The sequence below is a fragment of the Trachurus japonicus genome, chromosome 1 (assembly GCF_045865225.1).
Source record: "Trachurus japonicus isolate A0001 chromosome 1, Traja_1.0".
Lineage (NCBI taxonomy): Eukaryota > Metazoa > Chordata > Actinopteri > Carangiformes > Carangidae > Trachurus > Trachurus japonicus.
Genome location: NC_140907.1, coordinates 10,699,116 through 10,719,704, shown reverse-complemented (window position 1 = coordinate 10,719,704; position 20,589 = coordinate 10,699,116). Strand labels below are relative to the sequence as shown.

Here is a 20,589-nt window from a genome sequence, read left to right as displayed (position 1 = left end):
TGTAGTGCAGTAGATGGTACGTTCTCCTATCTCCTATTGTTAACATTTAAAGGGGATATATTATGGAAATAATGAAGGCTCTTTAACATATATTTAGGTGTTTGTCTTGCCTTCTGGCCCCAAAATGTGAGAATTGACAAAAATATCTGTAATTTTCAGGCTCCCTAGGTTGAAATCCATGTGGATTTACAAGCTGTTCCCTCAATCGGCTCTATGCACAGCTCCACCACTTCCTGAATTTAAGGCAGGTCCTTCATTTCCTGTCTTACATTATTGGACACACTGATTAATCCAGGTGTGTCTGAGTAGTCACAATGGTCAGACACACCTGGATTAATCAGTTTGTCCAGTAATGTAAGACAGGAAATGAAGGACCTGCCTTCAATTCAGGAATTGGTGGAGCTGTGCATAGAGCCCATTGTCTGACAATGATGTCATTAGTTTTTTAATTTGCATAACCCCACCCCTACCTGGTACCAGTAGAAGGGGCGGGGCAAGCAGTGGTTCATTTGCATTTAAAGAGACAGGCACTGAAACCAACCGTTCTGAACAGGCCTGTTTAGAGAGTATGAAAAGAGCTGTGATGTTTGATCCTTGGGGTATTTTGACCGAAGCATGTCACAGACATGTCTTTAAGACACTTTGGAACTATTTTAATTTATGGAAAAGGGGCAGAATATGTCTCCTTTAAACGAGTGGTTCTCAAACTTTTTTTTACATCAAGGACCACTGACGCCCCATTGGACAAAATTTTGAAACAAACACCAGAAATACACAAATATTTGTTCTGAGACTGAATAACGTTACTTTTTTTAGTCAGTGTACGTTCATATTGCTGCCAATGGCATGAATTTGAAATGGCATGAAAAAAAATGTAATATTTCTGGGGAAAAAAATTGGTAAAATCTGAGAAAAAGTCAGGGACCCCCTTGAACCCTCTCAAAGACCCCCGGGGGTCTCCGGACCGCACTCAACCACTGCTTTAAACAATGATTGAACAACTTTGCTATTCAAGTTCAGTCTTGTTGTGGGTCTCCTGCACAGAATGCAAACACCGCTCTGAGCTCTGAGCCCCTTCACGTCCTAGCTACGATGAGAAGCTCTTAGCTGTGATCAGAAAGGTAAAGCGACTGATCCACAGTGATGCGGGGCCGAAGATCCCCGCAGAGCGCACCTCGGTAACAGAGGTGAAAGACATGCAGGGGGAATGAGTTCACGGTAATGCATCATTCAGAGGACAGTACTGACAGAGCTTCATGCTAAACCGCAGCAGCACACGAGTTGCATCAGTCGGTGGCCAGTCAGCTGTGCGTGGGGCACAGTGTGCGTGTGGGGCTTGCACACCCAGGCAAAGGTGATTGCATCACCTCCGATCCCCCGTCAACACAAAACACACACACACAGAAATGTCATTCATATTCTATGTGCACATTTTACTGTAACTCCACATCTGCTGTGTGGGATGTTAATCCTGACAGCACTGGGAAGCAAAGAAGTTATTTCTCACTACCAAATCATTCTTTCTGAGTACTGACTTAAAGTTTCTGCTTGCAACAGGTATCTTATTATTATTACTCTTTGATCACATATTCCTTAAAGGTCCAGTGTGTAAAATCTGAGGAAAACGGTGATACGTATCTAGCGTTCAGATTCTAGATTGCAGCGCTCACTCGCTCGCACTCACCCTTCCCGTCGGCAAAGTGACGGTGGCCTCCGAAGACAAAAAAAAAAACTTGTTTTCCACGACTGGGAGTATTTCAGGAGTATTTAAGGAGCATGGAGCGATGAGGTGAAGATTGGGCTGCCGTGCAAGATGGCGACACTCTCTAAAGCAAGACCCATATCTAAATATAAAAGAAGAATTATAAGGCTACAGAAACCAAACAAATTTTATTTTATAGCGATTATACACACAAATATATTCATGGGTAGTATATTCAGATTTTGCCAATAAACCTTGTCAATTATTATACACACTGGACCTTTAATTCAGATCTGTGAAGGTAACTTTCACCTTCAATAACTCAGACAAAAACAAAGCAGGTTTTCACCTCACTTCACCGTTGGTGTTTCACCACCACCAGTCAATGTACCAACCGTGCGTGTGATGATAGTGTTATAAATGTGTGATAATAGATGTGCGTGGAGAAGTCTGTGTGTTGAGTTCAGCCTCTGACTGGAGTCAGACTTTTATTATATCCCTCCAGTCTGTTTTCTTCCTTTCGACTCTCTACATTTATGAGCCAGATTCATAAAATATGTGCTGTTTTTTTTTCTTTTTTCAAGTTCTGATATTTTGAAATTGCACAACATCTTATCTTCTTTCTTATTGCTACCATGGATGAGTCATTGTCTGATCACACATTGACGTTGACTGGTCTCCCTCAGCCCAATCGCATTAACGGTAGATTTAAAGGACAATTCCGGGCAAATTCAACTCTGGGGTGTATTTTCATATCATTTTAGGTCTAAAAGAATGAATCTGAAGATTTTCAGTTTAATCGCTCCTGTTTTGCGGTAGTTGCGTCTGTCCCTGCGTCCCCACGGCAGCAATGAATGGGAATGGATGTAAGTTCCGCTGTTTAGGCTGTTTCCAGCCCTCAAAGCCGCAATTTTTTTCCACAGACAGCGTCAGATGGCTACTCAAACATGCACCGAGAAGTTTATTTACTTCAAGCAAGCCGGCATGTTTGTAAAACTAGATCTAATTCAAAGTCTCCCGGAGTCTCGCGCGAGACCCAGTTGCCGTGCTCGGTGTGTTCAGGTGCAGTGGGAAAAGCTACCGTTTGTGTCATAAACACAGGAATATCAACTCTTTACTTGCTTCAAGTAAAAAAAACTTCTCGGCGCATCTTTGAGTAGCCACCTGACGCTGTCTGTGGAAAAAAATGTACACTTGAAGCAAGTAAAGAGTTGATATTCCTGTGTTTATGTCACAAGCGGTAGCTCCGACTGCGCCTGAACACACCAGCACTGCAACTTCGGGCTCGCGCGAGACTCCGGGAGACTTTGAATTAGATCGACTTTTACAAACATGCCGGCTTGCTTGAAGTAAATAAACTTCTCGGTGCATGTTTGAGTCTCCATCTGACGCTGTCTGTGGAAAAAATTGCGGCTTTGAGGGCTGGAAACAGCCTAAACAGCGGAACTTACATCCACTCCCATTCATTGCTGCCGTGGGGACGTGGGGACAGATGCAACTACCGCAAAACAGGAGCGATTAAACTGAAAATCTTCAGATTCATTCTTTTAGACCTAAAATGATATGAAAATACACCCCAGAGTTGAATTCGCCCGGAATTGTCCTTTAAAATGTTAAATACATCAACAAGAAAGTTTCTTCCATAAACTGTGAACTTATTGTATTTCTATCTGCTCACTTGCATTTAGCTGACAGTTACGGTAGCTACCAATAGTTCACAGCCATCTTCGCTCTGCTAGCATGTTCCCATCAGCCTATACAGTTTGCCATTAGCTGCAGTGGGCAGTCCAACCCCTTGTGTCTAAGCCCAATACAACAAAGTCATCATTAATGTTACAACGCACTACCACATCTGTTGTAATGCAGCCACCACATATGAATAGTACGAATAAGAATCACTTTTATTAATCCCCAAAGGGAAATTAAGCTCATCTACCATTTACAGAAGAATTACATAGTACAAAGCATCTTCTATATCTTACAGAATACAGTATAAATATCTGTATCTTAAAACACATGGCAAAGTACTTGTTGTAAATGAGGCCTAGGCCTACTGTGTCAAAGTAAACAAAGTAAGGAGTTAAAAGGTCTCTACCCTTCCTGCTCAGATACTCGTTATATCTGCAGTGTCACAGCGGTGCCATGAATTATTTCTCACCTGCACCATTTTTCTGGCATTTTAATGACTGGATTCACGTTGCACACGTTGGGTGATTTAATAGATTTCCAGAGAAAAAATTTGAAAGAGGCGGATAACTTTTTTTTTCTTTCTTTCCTTTTTTTTCTTTCTTTTTTTTGAATAGTGTGCAAGTGAGAATGACAGGTTGCCTTCAGGAGGTGTCCTACAGCGCACAGAATGTTTCTCTTCTGCCAGAAGTGTTGAAGAGTTTCGTTTATCTTCCTCGGCTCTAAATCCACATCCCGCCGTGACCTTCAGCATAATGAGGTCTCAGTGTTATGCCATTAATATTGATATTCCCGACCAACATCCCATTTCGCAGAACAAGTTGCTAAAAGCCTTCTGGATAATATTGACTGAACTATTCCGTAATACCCTCTGCCTCCAAAAACGGATTGGCACAGCTTGTAAGGTAGAGTTGAGACTGATTCTCTTTATTAAGGACTCAGCGACAGTGAGGTCATCCGTCAGTGATCAGTGTTAAGAAACTGAACTTGATGGTCACCATGAAGCAGGAGAAATGTATTCCTCTATTACATTTGCATTATATATGAGATTTCCTCCCATGACTCTGTTGAGTTTGGTGAGCTCATTTACCATAAATGCTATATGAAGAAGAGTATTAACATTTTATTCATTCATTCAGTCAGACTTCATTTGCTCTCTGTGGTTTTGCTGCTACATCCTCATTTGGTTGTGTGACCAGTCATTAATAATTGCTACCATTCACAATTATTAGAAATTCTCTTGATCGCAATCATTTGAGATAACCACAATCATTTTTCATAATTGTTCAAATAGTTTCCATTCATCTGTATGAAAACAGCTGGATGAAACTAACAGAAATGTTCTATTTCATCACTCTTTCCAAGTCATCTTTTAATGACATCATCACATTACACCCCCTTCTTCTTCTTCTATAGTTGTATTTATTTATTTCATTATTTATTTATTTCGGACATGTTAGTTAAATCAGACTTCATCACACATCATCTCAGTTTAAGTAATACAGCAACATGGCCGAAAGGGAAAGGGGGAGAAGCAAAAGCTTATCTAGTCCCGCCCCCTGTACCCTCAGAATTCATTCTCTTCATCAAAATGTTTCTGTTTTGACAGTCCAACATAACATGATACAACAGCAGAAAGTAGTACAGAGCTGCAGTCCAGTTCCAGACAGTCAAAACAGATCACGTGTGTAATTATGTGTCCATATTAATGACACATTGGTGAAGCCACTAACTGTTTAATACTAATACTATAATAGTGGCAAAAAATGATCAGAAAAGACAATTATATTGTTAATCGCAATTATATGTATGACAATTAAAGCAGAAGTAAGCGGAATATTTGTGTTAATATAAGTCTTAAATAGTTATATCTTCCGACAGCAATCACTTACATAGAGTGTTTGGTCTGAAACACGGGTCTGTCAGTCACTCTGCTCTGCTGTAAGCCGAGGAGAAAACTTTCCTTGTATCCTACAACCTTTATCCAATGAGGAGAGAGAACGGCATAAAGGGGCGGTCCTCTCTGTGTGTGCAGCCAAGGGATGCACGTGAATCTGGTGACATAGGGACGAGGGCAGGGACTGCTAACTCCATTGGCTGACAAGAAGTTAGCCAAAACCACCGGATCGCTTACTTCTGCTTTAATTGTCAACTAAAATGTCATGATTGTGACAGGCCTAGCTTCCATTAGCTAATTTAAGATTTTTGTTGTGACATTTTGCTGACACCCCATGACCATGTTTGAGAAGTGACCTCTGTCCCATAATTATCACTTTTTATTGTTTATTGGTTTTAAACTCAGGGCCTTGGAGCAGGAAGTCCTTGGTGCTGCTAGCGGGGACATTACTAATTCCATCCATAGTTTACAGCTGCCACTCTGTGTCCTCCTGCCAGGTTTGGTAGAGAATAACAATTTGATTGAGAAGAGTCCCGGTGTCCCTCAGTGGAGTCAACATGCCAGCTGTGGCCTGCATCTCCATCACCTTGCTCTCCAGGCTGCACTGACACACGGAGTTCATCACAAGATGATGCAGCTCCCTCTCACCCCCACCCCACCACCACCACCTCCCTGCTCCTATTTTTCATATCCTCATTTGCTGTCTCACCCGCTCAGGCTTATTATTTTCTAAATACAGACATCCCCGGCTGCCTTCGCTTTAACTTCACAGCCCCAGTGTGAGAAACAGGGAGAGAAATGAGGAGGGGATGAGGTGGAGTTTGGCAGGGTGGGTAGATGGAGGGATTCACTGATGTGCTGGCTTACCTTGGCTTTAAAACTTTAATGAGATGCATTGAGGGGTGGATGATGGGGGTTACACAGAGAGAGAGAGGGAGGAGAGAGAGGGAGGAAGAGAGATGGGGAGTGCCAGGCAGAATGAGTGCATGTGTACCTTTCATTGCTCAGCTGAGCAGAAAATCATTACTGATGGAGCGCCATCTTCAAGGGATTTCCCCACCGCTGCAGCGGATGGGGAGGGAACGGAGGAGGTGAGCGTCTGAAAATAGAGACGGAGGGGAGCGGAGTTTGCAGCGGAACGGAGCGAGAAAGAGCGGAAGAAGCGATAAAAGCTCAGACCGTGTGTCAGAATATTGTCCTGCTAAAGGTGGAGCTGTTGTAATGTTGCCATTTCTTTTGATGTTGGCGGCCTCTCAATAAGTACCTGATGCATCAGCATTAAACAGTGTTCAAACTTTGCCAGAGAACATTAGTCATCGTGCACCAAGAGGAGGGGAAAGTTTTTGAATACTCAGTGCAGTGAGCCCCACCTACTGAGGAACATGGGGAAACTTGTCACCTCAACTATATTAAAAATAAAACTTTGTTCATTTATATTGTTTAGAATACAATATGTATTATTAATGTCACTGAAATGCAGGAAACAATCTTATTCACAAGGCAAGTTTATTTGTATAGCCAATTTTTACAAACAGTTTGTCTCAAAGGGCTTGACATGGCATCATAAAAACATCCTCTGCCCTTACACCCTCACAGGGAGACACAGGGAGACCAGACCATCTTAATGGGAGTACTGGTGTGCAGGCTGGTTCATAGGAGCAGAGGAAAGGATGCAGCAGGGAGCTCAGGTCTCATTTGCCATGCTCCATTGTCATGCAGGGGGACTGCCAATGGAAATTAGCCTTTTGGCTATAATTGGGTGCATTTACATTTTATCTTTTTAAAATGTTCATTAATGTACACTGTCCCTCTTGAACAAATAAAGGAAAAAGAAAGAAAGAAAGAAAGAAAGAAAGAAAGAAAGAAAGAAAGAAAGAAAGAAAGAAAGAAAGAAAGAAAGAAAGAAAGAAAGAAAGAAAGAAAGGAGGTGATGCAGGCGTTGGTTAGTGCAACCAACAAGCCAGTTAACAAAGAACAACAATTATCTCTTTGACCAAAAAAAAGGACACTCAATATAGCAAATGTAGCAGATAAATTCCCAGGTTACAGCTTGAAAATGATGTTTTCATGTTGAAACAGTGGCTATAATTTCAAATGAAAAGTTATTTTTCTATATATGATATTATGGAAATATCACATTTTGAAGGCTCTTTATTTAGGTGTTTGTCTTACCTTCCGGCCCCTAAAATGTGAGAACTGACAAAAAAAATCTGTAATTTTCAGGCTCCCTAGGTTGAAATCCATGTGGTTTTATGAGCTGTTCCGTCAGTTGTCTGACAGTGATGTAACTAGGATTTGCATAATACCACCCCTACCTGGTACCAATAGAAGGGGCGGGGCAAGCAGTGGCTCATTTGCATTTAAAGGGACAGGCACTGAAACCAGCCGTTCTGAACCGGGCTGTTTAGAGAGGATGTAAAGAGCTGTGATGTTTGATCCTTGGGGGATTTTGACCAAAGCATGTCACAGACATGTCTTTAAGACACCTGGGAACTATTTTAAAGGGGGCTTGATATGTCTCCTTTAATAATAGATCTCCTGACTTTTGCTGTAACATCAGCAGCAGGATGACTTGTTAGTGTGGTGATTTCTTACACCTCCATTCAAGAGTTTCTCCAACACTTTGTTTTATGATTAAATGCCCATAAAGGAAAGGACATTCCTATTAGTCTAAGCTGCACAAGTTCTAAGATGTTCAATATCAGAATTTTTTATCATTGTGAGCACACTAGCTTGAGCATTTAGATCAAAGCACCGCTGTGCCAGCAAGCGAGCACATGGCTCCCAGAGCCCGCTGCAGCCCGGCTGTAGATTTCTTGTTAAAGAGCGAGATTTGGCCGTTCATGACGAACACAGGGATTATCCGGGAGAACCTTATCTCGGGGATGTGCGGGTGATATCACCTATGTGATTCAGCCCTTGAGGGAAGAAGCAGACAGCAGCGAAGGGATCTCTGTGGAATGCAAAGCAGGCTGAGCCAACTCCTCAGCAAGCGCCTCCGTCTCTTCAATATTGCACCAACAACACCAGCGGCTCCACACACTCTCACCCTAACCCCCGGGGTGCCGTGTTTTCCTGCACGTATGTGAATAATCACGCACGGCCCTTAAACTCAGGCGGTACATGCTGTTAATGCTGATGATGATGTGCACATGTAATGCTTTGAGCCTCGCTGCTCAGTAGCATCTCATTATTGTCATGTACGAGCTGCGAACAGCGCCTGCACCTTGAAGAGCAGGAAAGCAGATGATGCTTTAATGGAAATGTAGCAGAGAGGGCTCACATGACCACACACACACACACACACAGACACACAAAGACACGTGCGGCTGCGCCTCAGCTTCTATAGGTGGAATGAGAGAAAATAAAGCACTGGTGATTAGTATTTACACCCACACACACACACACACACACACACCGCACTGTGCTCTCATTCTGGAGCCTTGGCTTAAATAACTGAATTGTAAATAATGTATAAATGTGTTGACACACCCATCTTGCCTCTCGATGTAGGGTGAACCACAGAGGACACTGTTACATAACTCTGCATATATCTGAGCTGGCTGCTTCCTGGAGACTTCAGTGGGTTTAGAGGAAGCAGCAGCTTCACCTCAGAAAACCCCTCAAACTGGGTTCGGCTGACGTCACTCTGTAGTCACCCAGCAGGATGCAAGTGTTCTTCAGTTCATCAGAGATTAAAAAGCTGTTAAATGAAATTAACTTCAATTATTCATCTGTCTTAATATGATAATCATATTATTGTGTAGTTAAAAAGTAAAAAAAAACTTGCTGCAGATTTAAAAAGTACGGTACTTTAAATGCGCCACTGCTCAAAGTCAAGGCTGGATGACAAATCAGGTTGTCTCCCAGGTTCCCTGCACTTTATTTGGTGTTGTGTACACACACACACACACTCATTTTCTTTTATTCACCAATCTAATTGAAGTTTGGTCACCTTTCTCTCTGTGTAATAATCCCTCAATTTCCTCCTCATCCCTGGCCTCTGGCCCTTCGCTACTTCTCTGAGTCTACTCGGGTTCTCTCCACTTCACAAAGATTTAGTTCAACTGTCAGACATCTTGATGTAATCCCAAAGTTTTAGCAGCCGCTTGAAGTAGTTGTCGAAACAACAAAATATTTTCTTTGCGGACGATTGGTTTGGGTTATCGGATGAGCTGTTTACGTAGAGTACTAACCGATTGGGTCCACGAGGTCACAAGTCACTCATTTGCCTCAAGGGGCTTTAAAGAGTCAAAATCTAAGTATTTAACAGAAGCATATCACTAGTTAGTCTTCACTTTTTCCAAACACAACTGCACAAAAACAACTCAAAAAACAAATCTAATACATTTGACACAAGTGTCATCCAGCAGTAATGTAGGGAAACACCAGGGGGGGCTACACTGAACATAGCGTATGGATTTACAGTAGGTGGGGCATAATCGTTATGCTAAAGCCTAATTTTAAAGTGACTACGAGGAGTTTCGGAAAGCAAAGTGTTTTCACACTACATTTCCCATGAGCCTCCGCGCGCACGGTGAAATTCTTGGACCGGCACAAGACGGACGAAAGTGAAAACATTTGCCAAGAATGTTTTCATTAATCAAGAATGAAATTCGGAGGTTCGAAGACGATCAGATACCGTTGTAGTTCCGACCATAAACGATGCCAACTAGCGATCCGGCGGCGTTATTCCCATGACCCGCCGGGCAGCGTCCGGGAAACCAGGAAATGCTGGGCGAGTCGACCACTAAGTAATAATATCAAAATAACTATAAAGACAAAACAATATATTTATCGAAAATATTGTAGATTCATCCACATTAATATGAGACTCTTTTATAACCAAACAAAGAAATAGTGAATATTTTTTTTGCTAAAGATTCATTTGAAGTTGTGGGAAGTCATTAGACAGCAATGTTACTGTTGAGAAATCAACCTGTCACTGCACTCTGATGGAAATGGAGCCTGTTTCAAAATTAAAAAACAACTTCTGGCTGCATGTTAGTTAGTTTTTCACTGAATGAATGTCCGTGATCATGTTGTAGTTACTTTGACATACACAATAGACTATACACCAGTCATCCATAATTCCAAATCTGGTTCAGAATGAATTGTATGGCTGATTGGAGAGATACGGTCCATGAGTCCACCTGAATAATGACGTCATCAGGTGATTAATATTAATGAATTCAGATGAGTTAATTGTGAATGTACAGCTGTGATTCAGAAAGCCTTCTTCTTCTTCTCCCTGTGTAATCACCACAGCAGCTGTCGTAGTCGAAGCAGTTGTCCTATTATTCAGCGGCAGAGCTGCTCCATGATTTGTCTCTGCGTGACATCACAACTCCGGTCTGTCTCTGTTCTCGGCTGAAGCAGAAACTTGTTAAAATTCACTAATTAAAAACGTAGCAGTGAAATGGTATAGGAAATCACATGTGGCGATTCTTTAGGGTGGATTTCCATCTGAAATGAATTGTGCCGCAGGCGAGGTCAACATCTGTGTGTGTTCAGGAAATCTCTTTTAATTAGCATAATGTGTCCGGTACAGCAGGAGCACTTCACTTTGATGTTCATCTGAAATGAAAGTAGTCCTGGAATCTGGTTCTATGCTGGTCAGGCCGGACCCTCTCCCTCCTCACATTTGTCTTATTAATGATCAAAAAGATCACATTAATCATAATATATCATCATTTGAGATGTTGCTTTGAAACCACTGGTGTTGTACTGGAGCTTAGGAGCCTACTGCCACTTAATGAGCAGCTTGTTAGCAGCTTATGTAACAATGAGAAATGTGGTAATAGGCAGTTGAAATGCAAATATTCTTTTCTTTTCAGTCTTTTTTTTTTCATATATTCTACAGAGAAAAAGACTTTATACAAACTGAACGGACATTTACCATCTTTAAGCAAAGATATTATTTTGTGCCATTGTGTTTTCCAGTGTTGTAGGTCAAGCACTCTGAGTCTCTGGCCACATTTTTGATTTGTCCAGAAATGCAAATACACAGATCAGGCCTGACATTCAGAGCACTGACAGGTGACGTGAATAACAGTGAATAACACTCCATCTTGGCTCCTGTTAGTAGGTGGGATATATTAGGCAGCAGGTGAACATGTTGTCCTCAAAGTTGATGTGTGAGAAGCAGGAAAAATGTTCAGGATCCAGTTCTCCAAGGACGACCGGGTCTCATGTGCTGCAGCTGCAGCTCTTGTGGGCTGTTCCCGGTCTGCAGTGGTCAGGATCTATCCTAACAGTTGGTCCAAGGAAGGAACAGTGATGAAGCGGCCACAGGCTCATTGATACACGTGGGGAGAGAAGGCTGCATGGCCCGTGAGCTCCCGTCCAACACACCAGATACTGTTGCTCAGACTGCTGAACAGGTTCATGCTGCTTCTGATAGAAAGCTGTCAGGATACACAGTGCAGCACAGTTTGTTGTGTGTGGTAGCGAAAGGGACCAACACTAGATTAGGCAGGTGGTCAATATGTTGTCTGAGCAGTGTATGTCTCAGGTGGCACTCTGACAACAACTTTGACCGCAATTGCTCTGCTCTTGTCAAGGTTTTTTTTCCCATCTATCCCAATATCACAGGTTTACCCACCCTCCATCTCCAGAAAATGTTCTGTGATCGCAAAAACTCCCTAAGATGTGGAACGAGAACAGATACAGACACACAGGAGGCAAAGCTGTTAATTTCAGAGAAAGGACGAGGAGAGTGGGAGAAGGAAAAGAGGGCAGGACCCCTGATACTGACTAGGATGATTATAGCTGCTGTCCTCTGCAGAGGTGCAGTCTCTCACTTTACCTACAGTATGCTGCCATTATTCCTCCTCAGGTTTTCAGTTGTAACCACAGGATCGCGGACTAGGGATGTCATGATTATAGATTTTCTTGGTACGATTATTGTCAGAGAAATAATCACGGTATTACGATTATCACGGTTATTATGCATGAATTAATTAATTTCACAACACTATGAAGGTGTAAAAATCAATTATAGTCAAAATATATTTACATTTCTAATCATATACATTAATATGGGACCAATTGTTAACCCCCCAGGGAAATGCTTGAATTATTTCCGCGATTATTTGTCATCTATACCAAATGTTTATGTTATTTTAATCTTTTTATTTTATTTTTTATTTTACAAATGGCATGCTAACATTTACTTACCAATTCAATGTTACGTTGAATACGTTCCTGATCTGCCGATATGGTTCCGACATGATCTTTTTTTGGAAAGTGACGGTATTGAGGAATATTTACGATTAATTAATAATAATAATAATTGTGAATCGAGTAATCGTGACATCCTTATCGCGGACCCTCTTAGTGACACAGCTGCTCTACCATCTGAGAGAATACACACACACAGCTACCTGTGTTTGGAACGTTAAATACCGTGTTCAGTGTCTGATAACAGTGCTAATTATTGAGATGTTGCTATTGTTGATTATGTTAGCAGAAAATGCATGTGAGAATAGTACGACTCACACCTCTCCTTGGTTTTAAAATATGTAAAGAAACAGGTTGCATGCAACATACAGTGCAGTGCATAGGGAGAGATAGCTCATGCATATTGCAGGAGTGTGACAGAGCAGATTAGACCTGAGATCAGCCAGCAGTCCTTGCAGCTCCTGACTGATAGAGACTGTGACTTGGGACGGGGAGGCTGATTGAAGGGGTAATGAGCTGTAGATCCGGTCCTGCAGGGACCAGAGGAGAAGCTCTGCTCCTCCTGCTCCTCCTGCTCCTTCTCCTCCTCCAGCTCCACCACCCGGCAGCAGTATAGTAGTTTCCTTACACAAGATCCACTTCATTTCCCTCCTCAAAGTTTAATATGTCCAAGCCCACTCCTCGCCTCTCCAGTCAGCGCCCACACTCGCTCTCTCGTATTCACCAATCCAATTAAAGTGTGGTCACCTTGCTCTCTGTTTGGAATAATCTCTCAGTTTGCTCTTCATCTCTGGCCTCCAGCCCTTCTGTACTTCTGTGGGCTTATCTGTTTTCTCCTCGGAGCAGGAGCATTGTGTAGTTGTCATAACAACAAAAGCTTATTTCAAAAATCGTTTTTTGGTCTCGTAACCATCCATAGGTCAAAGCTATCAAAGTATTCAGTGAAATATTTCAACATCTGTTGCACGAGCTGCCACACAGTTCGCTTCAAGTAGTGCTTCCAATGTGTTGATGATGTTAAAGGGATATTTCAACATTTTGGCAAATTTGCCTATTGCCATAATCCCTACGGTTGTAGGAGTAGGTTCATTACCTTTAACTGTCGGTGCAAGCTGTTTTTAGATCGGCGGGGCAGAGACGCGAGCTGCTTGGCATTTCCACGTTTCCTTCATCAAACTACACAATCCAACAACTCAATTCACATTCACTATTTAAGCAATATCACACGAGAGGGAGTGCTGTTGTACTGTATATCAGCACGGCTGTGATTCGGTCGTAGGCACGAGGCCGCAGGCCGAGTGCCGCAGATAATCACGTAATTATGTTACAACACATGAGGCAAATACTCAGAACTACTTGCTTTTGAAATCACTCCATCAAGAAGCCCTGTCTGAAATGTAATAAATGTGAAATGTAGGTTTTGATGTTTGCCTCGAAAACAACTCATTGCATTATTATCTCATAGCGTGGTAAATGTGTAGGTCACAACTTGTCCACCAGAGCGTTTTGGAGTTGCTGGATTGTGTATTTGATGAATCTGATGAGGGAAGCCGGAAATACCATATGTCTCTATAGCGTTAGCTGAGCAGCTCGCGTCTCTGCCCCGCCAATCTAAAAACAGCTTGCACAAACAATTAATGGTAACGATTAACGGATTATGGCAATTGGGAAATTTGCCAAAATGTTGAAACATCCCTTTAACTCTCATAACCAAAGGATTGACCTGTTAGCATGTTAGTACTGCACTGTCATGAAATTAACATGGAGATATCAGCATGTTACATTGCATGCCAACATGCTTACATACTAAGTAGGCCTACTGCTGTACCTAAATACAAAAACTGTTGCCATGGCTACAGACTCTCTCACTGTGACTGAAATCACTATCCCTTTGCAACTCAATGAACTATATTAATATTATCCAGCACTTTAATTTGAATTTCTGAGTGTGCGCTTTATCAGCAGCATCATGGTGTTAAATTCCTTACAATGGGAATTATTATAAATGCTAAAATGAACAATCAAAAATGCAAAACGACAATGCCTCATCAGAGTTTAATGCTCATCATCAAGTAAGGGTAAAAATAAAGGTGTAGTTGATGGGTGAGCAAGAGAGTGGTTTCAGGGACAAGAGCCAAAAGTGTCCCTTTGTGAGGAAAGAGAAGCTTTTCTCCATTTGCATTTTTAGGTTTTCATGTCCTCATTTGGCAGACTCTTTTATCCAAAGCGACTTACAAGCGAGGGGCATCACTTGAGCTACCAGGCAGATCTGAGGGTACTTCAGCAGTTCAGCCCTTTAGAGGAGAAACAGGCAGCACAGATGAATCTTGGGGGAATGCAATGCAGGCTTCTTGCAATTCTTCTGCAAGTCTATTTCCCTATCTCTTCATTGTATCCAGCAGCCGCTGGGCCCATGTGGTTTACTCCATGTTGGTTCCTCCATGTTTCTCGAGTATTAGTTAGAAAACCTTCTAATACCCCCATCACGTCTGACAAACAGATGCTTTTAAAAATTGGTTTCCAAACTTGTAAAGACTGAGATTAATTATGTCTTCTGTTTGACAGAGTCTCTAGCGTTAACACTTTCTCTGATGTGATGTTTTTCATTCGGGTGGTGTCAAATGCATATCTAATTAGCCGATACTAGATTCAGTGGAACATCGGGTTGAATTTCATGCTGCAGATATAAAACGAAGACCAGAGAGACCTCACACCCCAATATTAGTAGTTTGTAGGAGTTGTTGTTATGGATGGGTGGTCAGAGCACAAAGACGCACAAAGTTGCAGTGTCAGGGGTAAAGTTCAGCTGCTAGCTAGCTCACGAGTACACCATAGACCTGTGCAGATCTTAATATCACACGTACTGTATGCCTAAATAGCTGTGTTTCCAGCCACACATTTGTATGCACATTTAGTTATATCAAATTAAAAATGCCTTATGCTAGCAGTAAAATTCACAAAAAGTTTGTTCTGTAGATCTCATCATATTTTTTCTTGATCGATAAAAGGCTTATGTGATAAATGTTTAAGGAAACAGTTCTAAATAAATGTGAATTGGATCACGTTTTATGTCAATTCTGCTACAGTACGTGTTTCCATCTTTTCAAAGACATGATGAAAGAAAGAGTCCGGTGGACAGAGGGACAGACAAACAGAGCATTTAGCTACGCTAGGTACATCTTCATCAAAACTGTGTTTTCACGTTGCCGTCTTCTGATGACAGCTTAGTACTGCAGGATTATAAATATATTGTGCAATATTTACCATTTGTTGGTAGATGCGATCCATGTTTGCAAAAAAGTTAAATAAACTTGGCTGGCATCCAGACAACAACTCCAGTGGCTCATCACACTTTTGGTTTTAGTGCAAAAATGAATGGAAACACCCTAAAAACCAAGATATGTATTCGATACACCACCAGTTTGATCATAAAACAGCGTGTGATGTCAATTTAAAGCTCTTTGATGGAAGCACACTTTCACTGGCCTTATTTGCATTAATACTTTTAGTAATCTTCAGATAATTAAATTGACAAGTGGATGGAAACACAGCTAGTATTAGTGTAAACCCGGCATGATGTGTGCAGGTTGTCTGTTCTTCTCTTCATTGGAATGGAAGTGATATTTTGAAGACAGATATTCAGACAGTTGCAACATTCACGTTCCCCCAAAACACTCGTATAGTAAACCAGGTCAACATGAACAGAGATGATATAGAGCAGTGGTTCTCAAACTTTTTTACACGGCCAGGACCCCTAAATTGAAACAAATTAGACCACAGACCCTCATTGGACAAAATTTTGAAGCAAACACCAGGATACACAAATATTTGTTCTGAGACTGAAGAACGTTATTTTTTTAGTCAATGTACAGTAGTACATCCAAATTAGGGCCAATTTGGAAATATTGTGGAGAAATATCTGGAAAAAACTGGTACAATTTCTCCAATAACGTTTAAACATTGCTAGAAAAAAAATCTCTAAAAAATAAAAAAAATGTGATGAACATTTATTTGTTTATTTTTAAGTATATTTTTAGGGGCTTTTTCACCTTTAATGGACAGGAGAGTTGAGAGAGAGACAGGAAATGGGAGGCAGAGAGGGGGGGAATGGCACGCAGGATAGGGCCGCTCGACACAGGATTTAAACCAGGGCCGCTGCAGTGAGGACTATAGACTCAACACATGGGGCGGGTGCTCTACCAATTGAGCCAAACACCGCCCCATGGTGAACATTTCTCAAGAAACTTTAAAAAGTCTAGAAAAAAGTGGTAAAATTTCAAGAAAAAGTTGGGGACCCCCTTTAACCCTCTCAAGGACCCCTGGGGGTCCCCGGACCCCACTTTGAGAACCACTGATACAGAGTAGGATGATATACTATAGAATAGACTAATTACTTAGCAGTAAAAGCATTCATTTGGTGGGGATTTGGTGAAAGAAAAGAAATAGACTCATATACTATGAAAATAATCCCAAACAGACTGACCTTCCTCTGAGTGAGAATAATATGGTCAGTTTCTATCATTAGTTGTTTTATGAGACAGGCGATGGATCAAACTCACAGCAGATCCTGCAGCAACCAAATGCTGCAGAGACCTCTCCTCTCCTTCCTTCTCCACCTCTTGTGCACAGGGGTTAGGGTGGTAACACTCCTGCTACGTCTGCGCTCTGTTTACTTTGGCCTGTCTGTCGGTTTCCGCCAGACTCCAATTTTAGTTAATCATCTCAGTTTATGTCTGGGGATTCACTGTTTCCCTGTTGCAAACACAGACGAGACTATGAGCAAAATACTGAATCTGTGGTTCGGTTGGAATTCAAAAGTGAATGTAGACTGGTCCTGGATCGTGTTGTGATGGGAAAACAATCATGTACCTGTGTTGGCAACAAACAGCAAAGCTCTGGCACTTGCCGAAGCAGGTTTTGTCTGTCATGGCTTTCATTCAAATAAGTTCCTGATCATTAAGACTTTGGAACAAGTTTCCCTGGTTGTATCCTACCTCCTCTTTGTTTACCAGGCACGGTCAGGACCCGTGCTGCACTTTGAAGAGACAGGAAGTCACACTGCTGCCGTGTGGGATCTCATTATTCTCCAGCAGCAGGAAGGAGAAAGACCCTTCAATGCAAGTGCCACATCTTAGGTCACAGTCAGGGTGGGTCAGGTGTTGGATACAGATTCCCAGATCCATCTGTGACTTCTGTGACGCCAGAGTATCCTCAAGCTATTGAGTGGCAGCTTCAAGTGTTGTTGGAAAGGAATCATTAATGTTTGATAATCAATCATAGATATATTTGTCATATTTAAAATTATAATATGACGAACAAACTTTTCACATTAAGATTTCACCTCAAATGTTTACAGCAATTCTCTAACCCAGAGACTTTTTGGCTCAGGGGCCACAGTGAGTTTTAAAGGAGACATATTCTGCCCCTTCCTAGGTGTCTTAAAGACATGTCTGTGACATGCTTCGGTCAAAATCCCCCAAGGATAAAACATCACAGCTCTTTTCATCCTCTCTAAACAGCCCTGTTCAGAACGGCTGGTTCCAGTGTCTGTCCCTTTATATGCAGATGAACCACTGCTTGCCCCGCCCCTTCTACTGCTACCAGTTAGGGGTGGGATTATGCAAATTAGAAAGCTAGTTACATCACTGGAAGACAACTGAGGGAACAACTCATAAAACCACATGGATTTCAACCTAGGGAGCCTGAAAATTACAGATTTTTTTTGTCAGTTCTCACATTTTGGGGACTAGAAGGCAAAACAAACACCCAAATATATGTTAAAGAGCCTTCAAAAAGTGATATTTCCATAATATGTCCCCTTTAAAATTTGACGGCCAGGCCAGTATCAGGTGGATGGAGAGTGTTTGTGTGAACCAGTATAAATTACATGTAAAAGCTCAAACCTAAAAGTAAAATAAAACTCACATTCAAATTCCATTCAGTTTCAGTGGGAGCAGTGTTGTTGGCCTTAGTTTACCCCTGCCTGCTCTAACCTGTGACTTTAACCATGCTACACTAACAGTCAGCTTAATGTGCATATGCATCATCAGTGTTGTGTTTTCTTGCCAGAGGCTCAACATTTTCGAGCCACATTTTTAAGATCCACTTTTTGCAGGGAGCAGATGAAAGGATTTTAGTCGTCAGACGTCTGAATAAGAGAAACAAGCTGAACAAATGTTAGGTAACTGCTCCCTGCGTCCACCGAGAACTACTCTGTTGAATCATTGATTTTTAGAGTAAACTGCTTTTTATTTGGTGTGCTGCTTATAATCCTCTCTTCTGTTTGTTATGGACGTAAGACCAACTCTGTGGATAATTCATCTGCCATTAAAAAGCTCCAGAACATCTGGATGATAATAAATCTACAGAATCAATCCAAACTGAGTTCAGCAAGCTCTTCCCTGACATACAAATGTGAAACATGTGTAACGGGTATAATCACATGGTCTGTCTGTTATGGATAGAAATTCAGCTCCAGGTAAAAAAAAAAAAAAAAAGAAAACCTTTTGAATGACTACAACTCCCATGATGACACAACACTGTGTTATATTGACCTGTCACACTCTGCACACACCTCCAGATGAATGCTGCTGTGCTTCACGCCTGCTGGATGTGTGTGGACTTTTCTTTCCCACCTTAAGTCCTCCTTTATTTAATGTTCCCTTCGGCTGACGCATGACTGATATACACACACACACACACACACACACACACACACACACCTGCTCTCCTCCAGGTGTGTGATAACTCGCTGTGAGCCCAGAGCAGCGCGGTGCATCTGTCGCCGCTCTGAAAGCCGACCTGCTGTGACTTACAGCTGGGCCGACCTGTCAGAGCCAGCCACGCACGGTAAACAATAACCCCCGATGCCAGACGTCTCAGAAATATGACTGCGCTTTCCGCTCCCTGGCCCCCCTCCCACCACCCCACCACCCTCCACCCCCTCGGACTGTAACTCAGCCAAAATACACTTATCAAAGTGCTCAGCGGTTGTAATCTTTGAAGCTTTCGTTTTTCATTTGAGTGGTTTATCTGTTGATTGTCTCCCTCGAAGGTCGTAAAATGTGTACACGACGTACTGTAGAGGCCAAACGTTTTTATATCTCTGTATACTTGTCATCCTCATCTCTGATTTTTTTTTTTTTTCTTTTTTTGCAGGTTCTGCATGCAGAAGAGTGCCAAGCTGGTGCCAGGGGTGACGTTAGACCTCATTGAGAAGTAAGTGCCACTCCACAGCCCCATCCTCAGAAAACAGACCCCAAAAACCTGTGTCACAGCTCCCTCCCTCATCCTCAGCCTTGTCTCTCCAAGGAGGTTACAATGTGGAAAGATCATTATCCTGTTTTCCTCACGTCTGTCTCTCTCTCTCTCCGTCTGTCTCCCTGTCTTTCTTTCCGCTCCCTCCTCCTCATTGTCAGCCTCTCTTTCTATGTTGTTTTCCATCCTGCAGGTGTAATTCTCTGCCTTTTGTTTCCCCCCTCACAGCCAAAGCGGCAGTAGTTTGGCAGATTTAAAGCTCCACATTTCTTCAATAAACCTCCGGGTGTCGAGCAACAGAGCGCAGAACATCTCTCGCTCTCAGGCAACGCACTCTCAGATTGATATTAGTGCTCAATAAGAATGTCATATCCAAAGTTTTAGTAGTTTCACAGAACAATCAGCGGTGGGTTTTCTGTTTTTTCCCCCTCCGTATGTGCGGGGGAGAGTAAAAATGACACTCATAAACGAAGTTGGTTGAGGAGACTTGGTTTTGGAAGTAGTGAGTAACTTGACTGTTTAATCTCAGGGACAGAGAAAAAGCATCTTGTTGGAAGCAGCGTGAGGTGTTGAACCGCCTCAGCAGCCTTTTAATGACCACGCTTTACTTCCTGCTGTTTGTTTTCTAAAAGCAAATCATCATTTTCTTCATCTGCCCAAACTGTTTCAACCTGCCACTGACAGCCACATGAGTCGCCTGCACATCTGTATCTTCCACGAGACTTTAAATGAGTGTTTGGCTGAAGGTTTGTGCAGAGACACAGCCAGCTCATCCTTTGTCCTGTGTGTCCTGGAGAGTTTTGTGTGTGTGTATGTGTTTGTGGTGCATCAGACTGTAACTCGCAAGAGCCATCTCACTTTGTAT

General features: G+C 42.1%; 1 protein-coding gene across 2 annotated transcripts in view; it reads left to right on the top strand.

The window, feature by feature from the left end:
- LOC146991404 (regulatory-associated protein of mTOR-like) overlaps nucleotides 1-20,589 on the top strand; it is a 150,635-nt gene that overhangs the window by 118,491 nt on the left and 11,555 nt on the right. For both annotated transcript variants that reach the window (XM_085768951.1, XM_085768866.1), the window contains exon 8: nucleotides 19,626-19,685. In XM_085768951.1, the coding sequence (XP_085625077.1) occupies nucleotides 19,626-19,685 (60 nt within the window). The remainder of the gene's footprint in view (nucleotides 1-19,625; nucleotides 19,686-20,589) is intronic.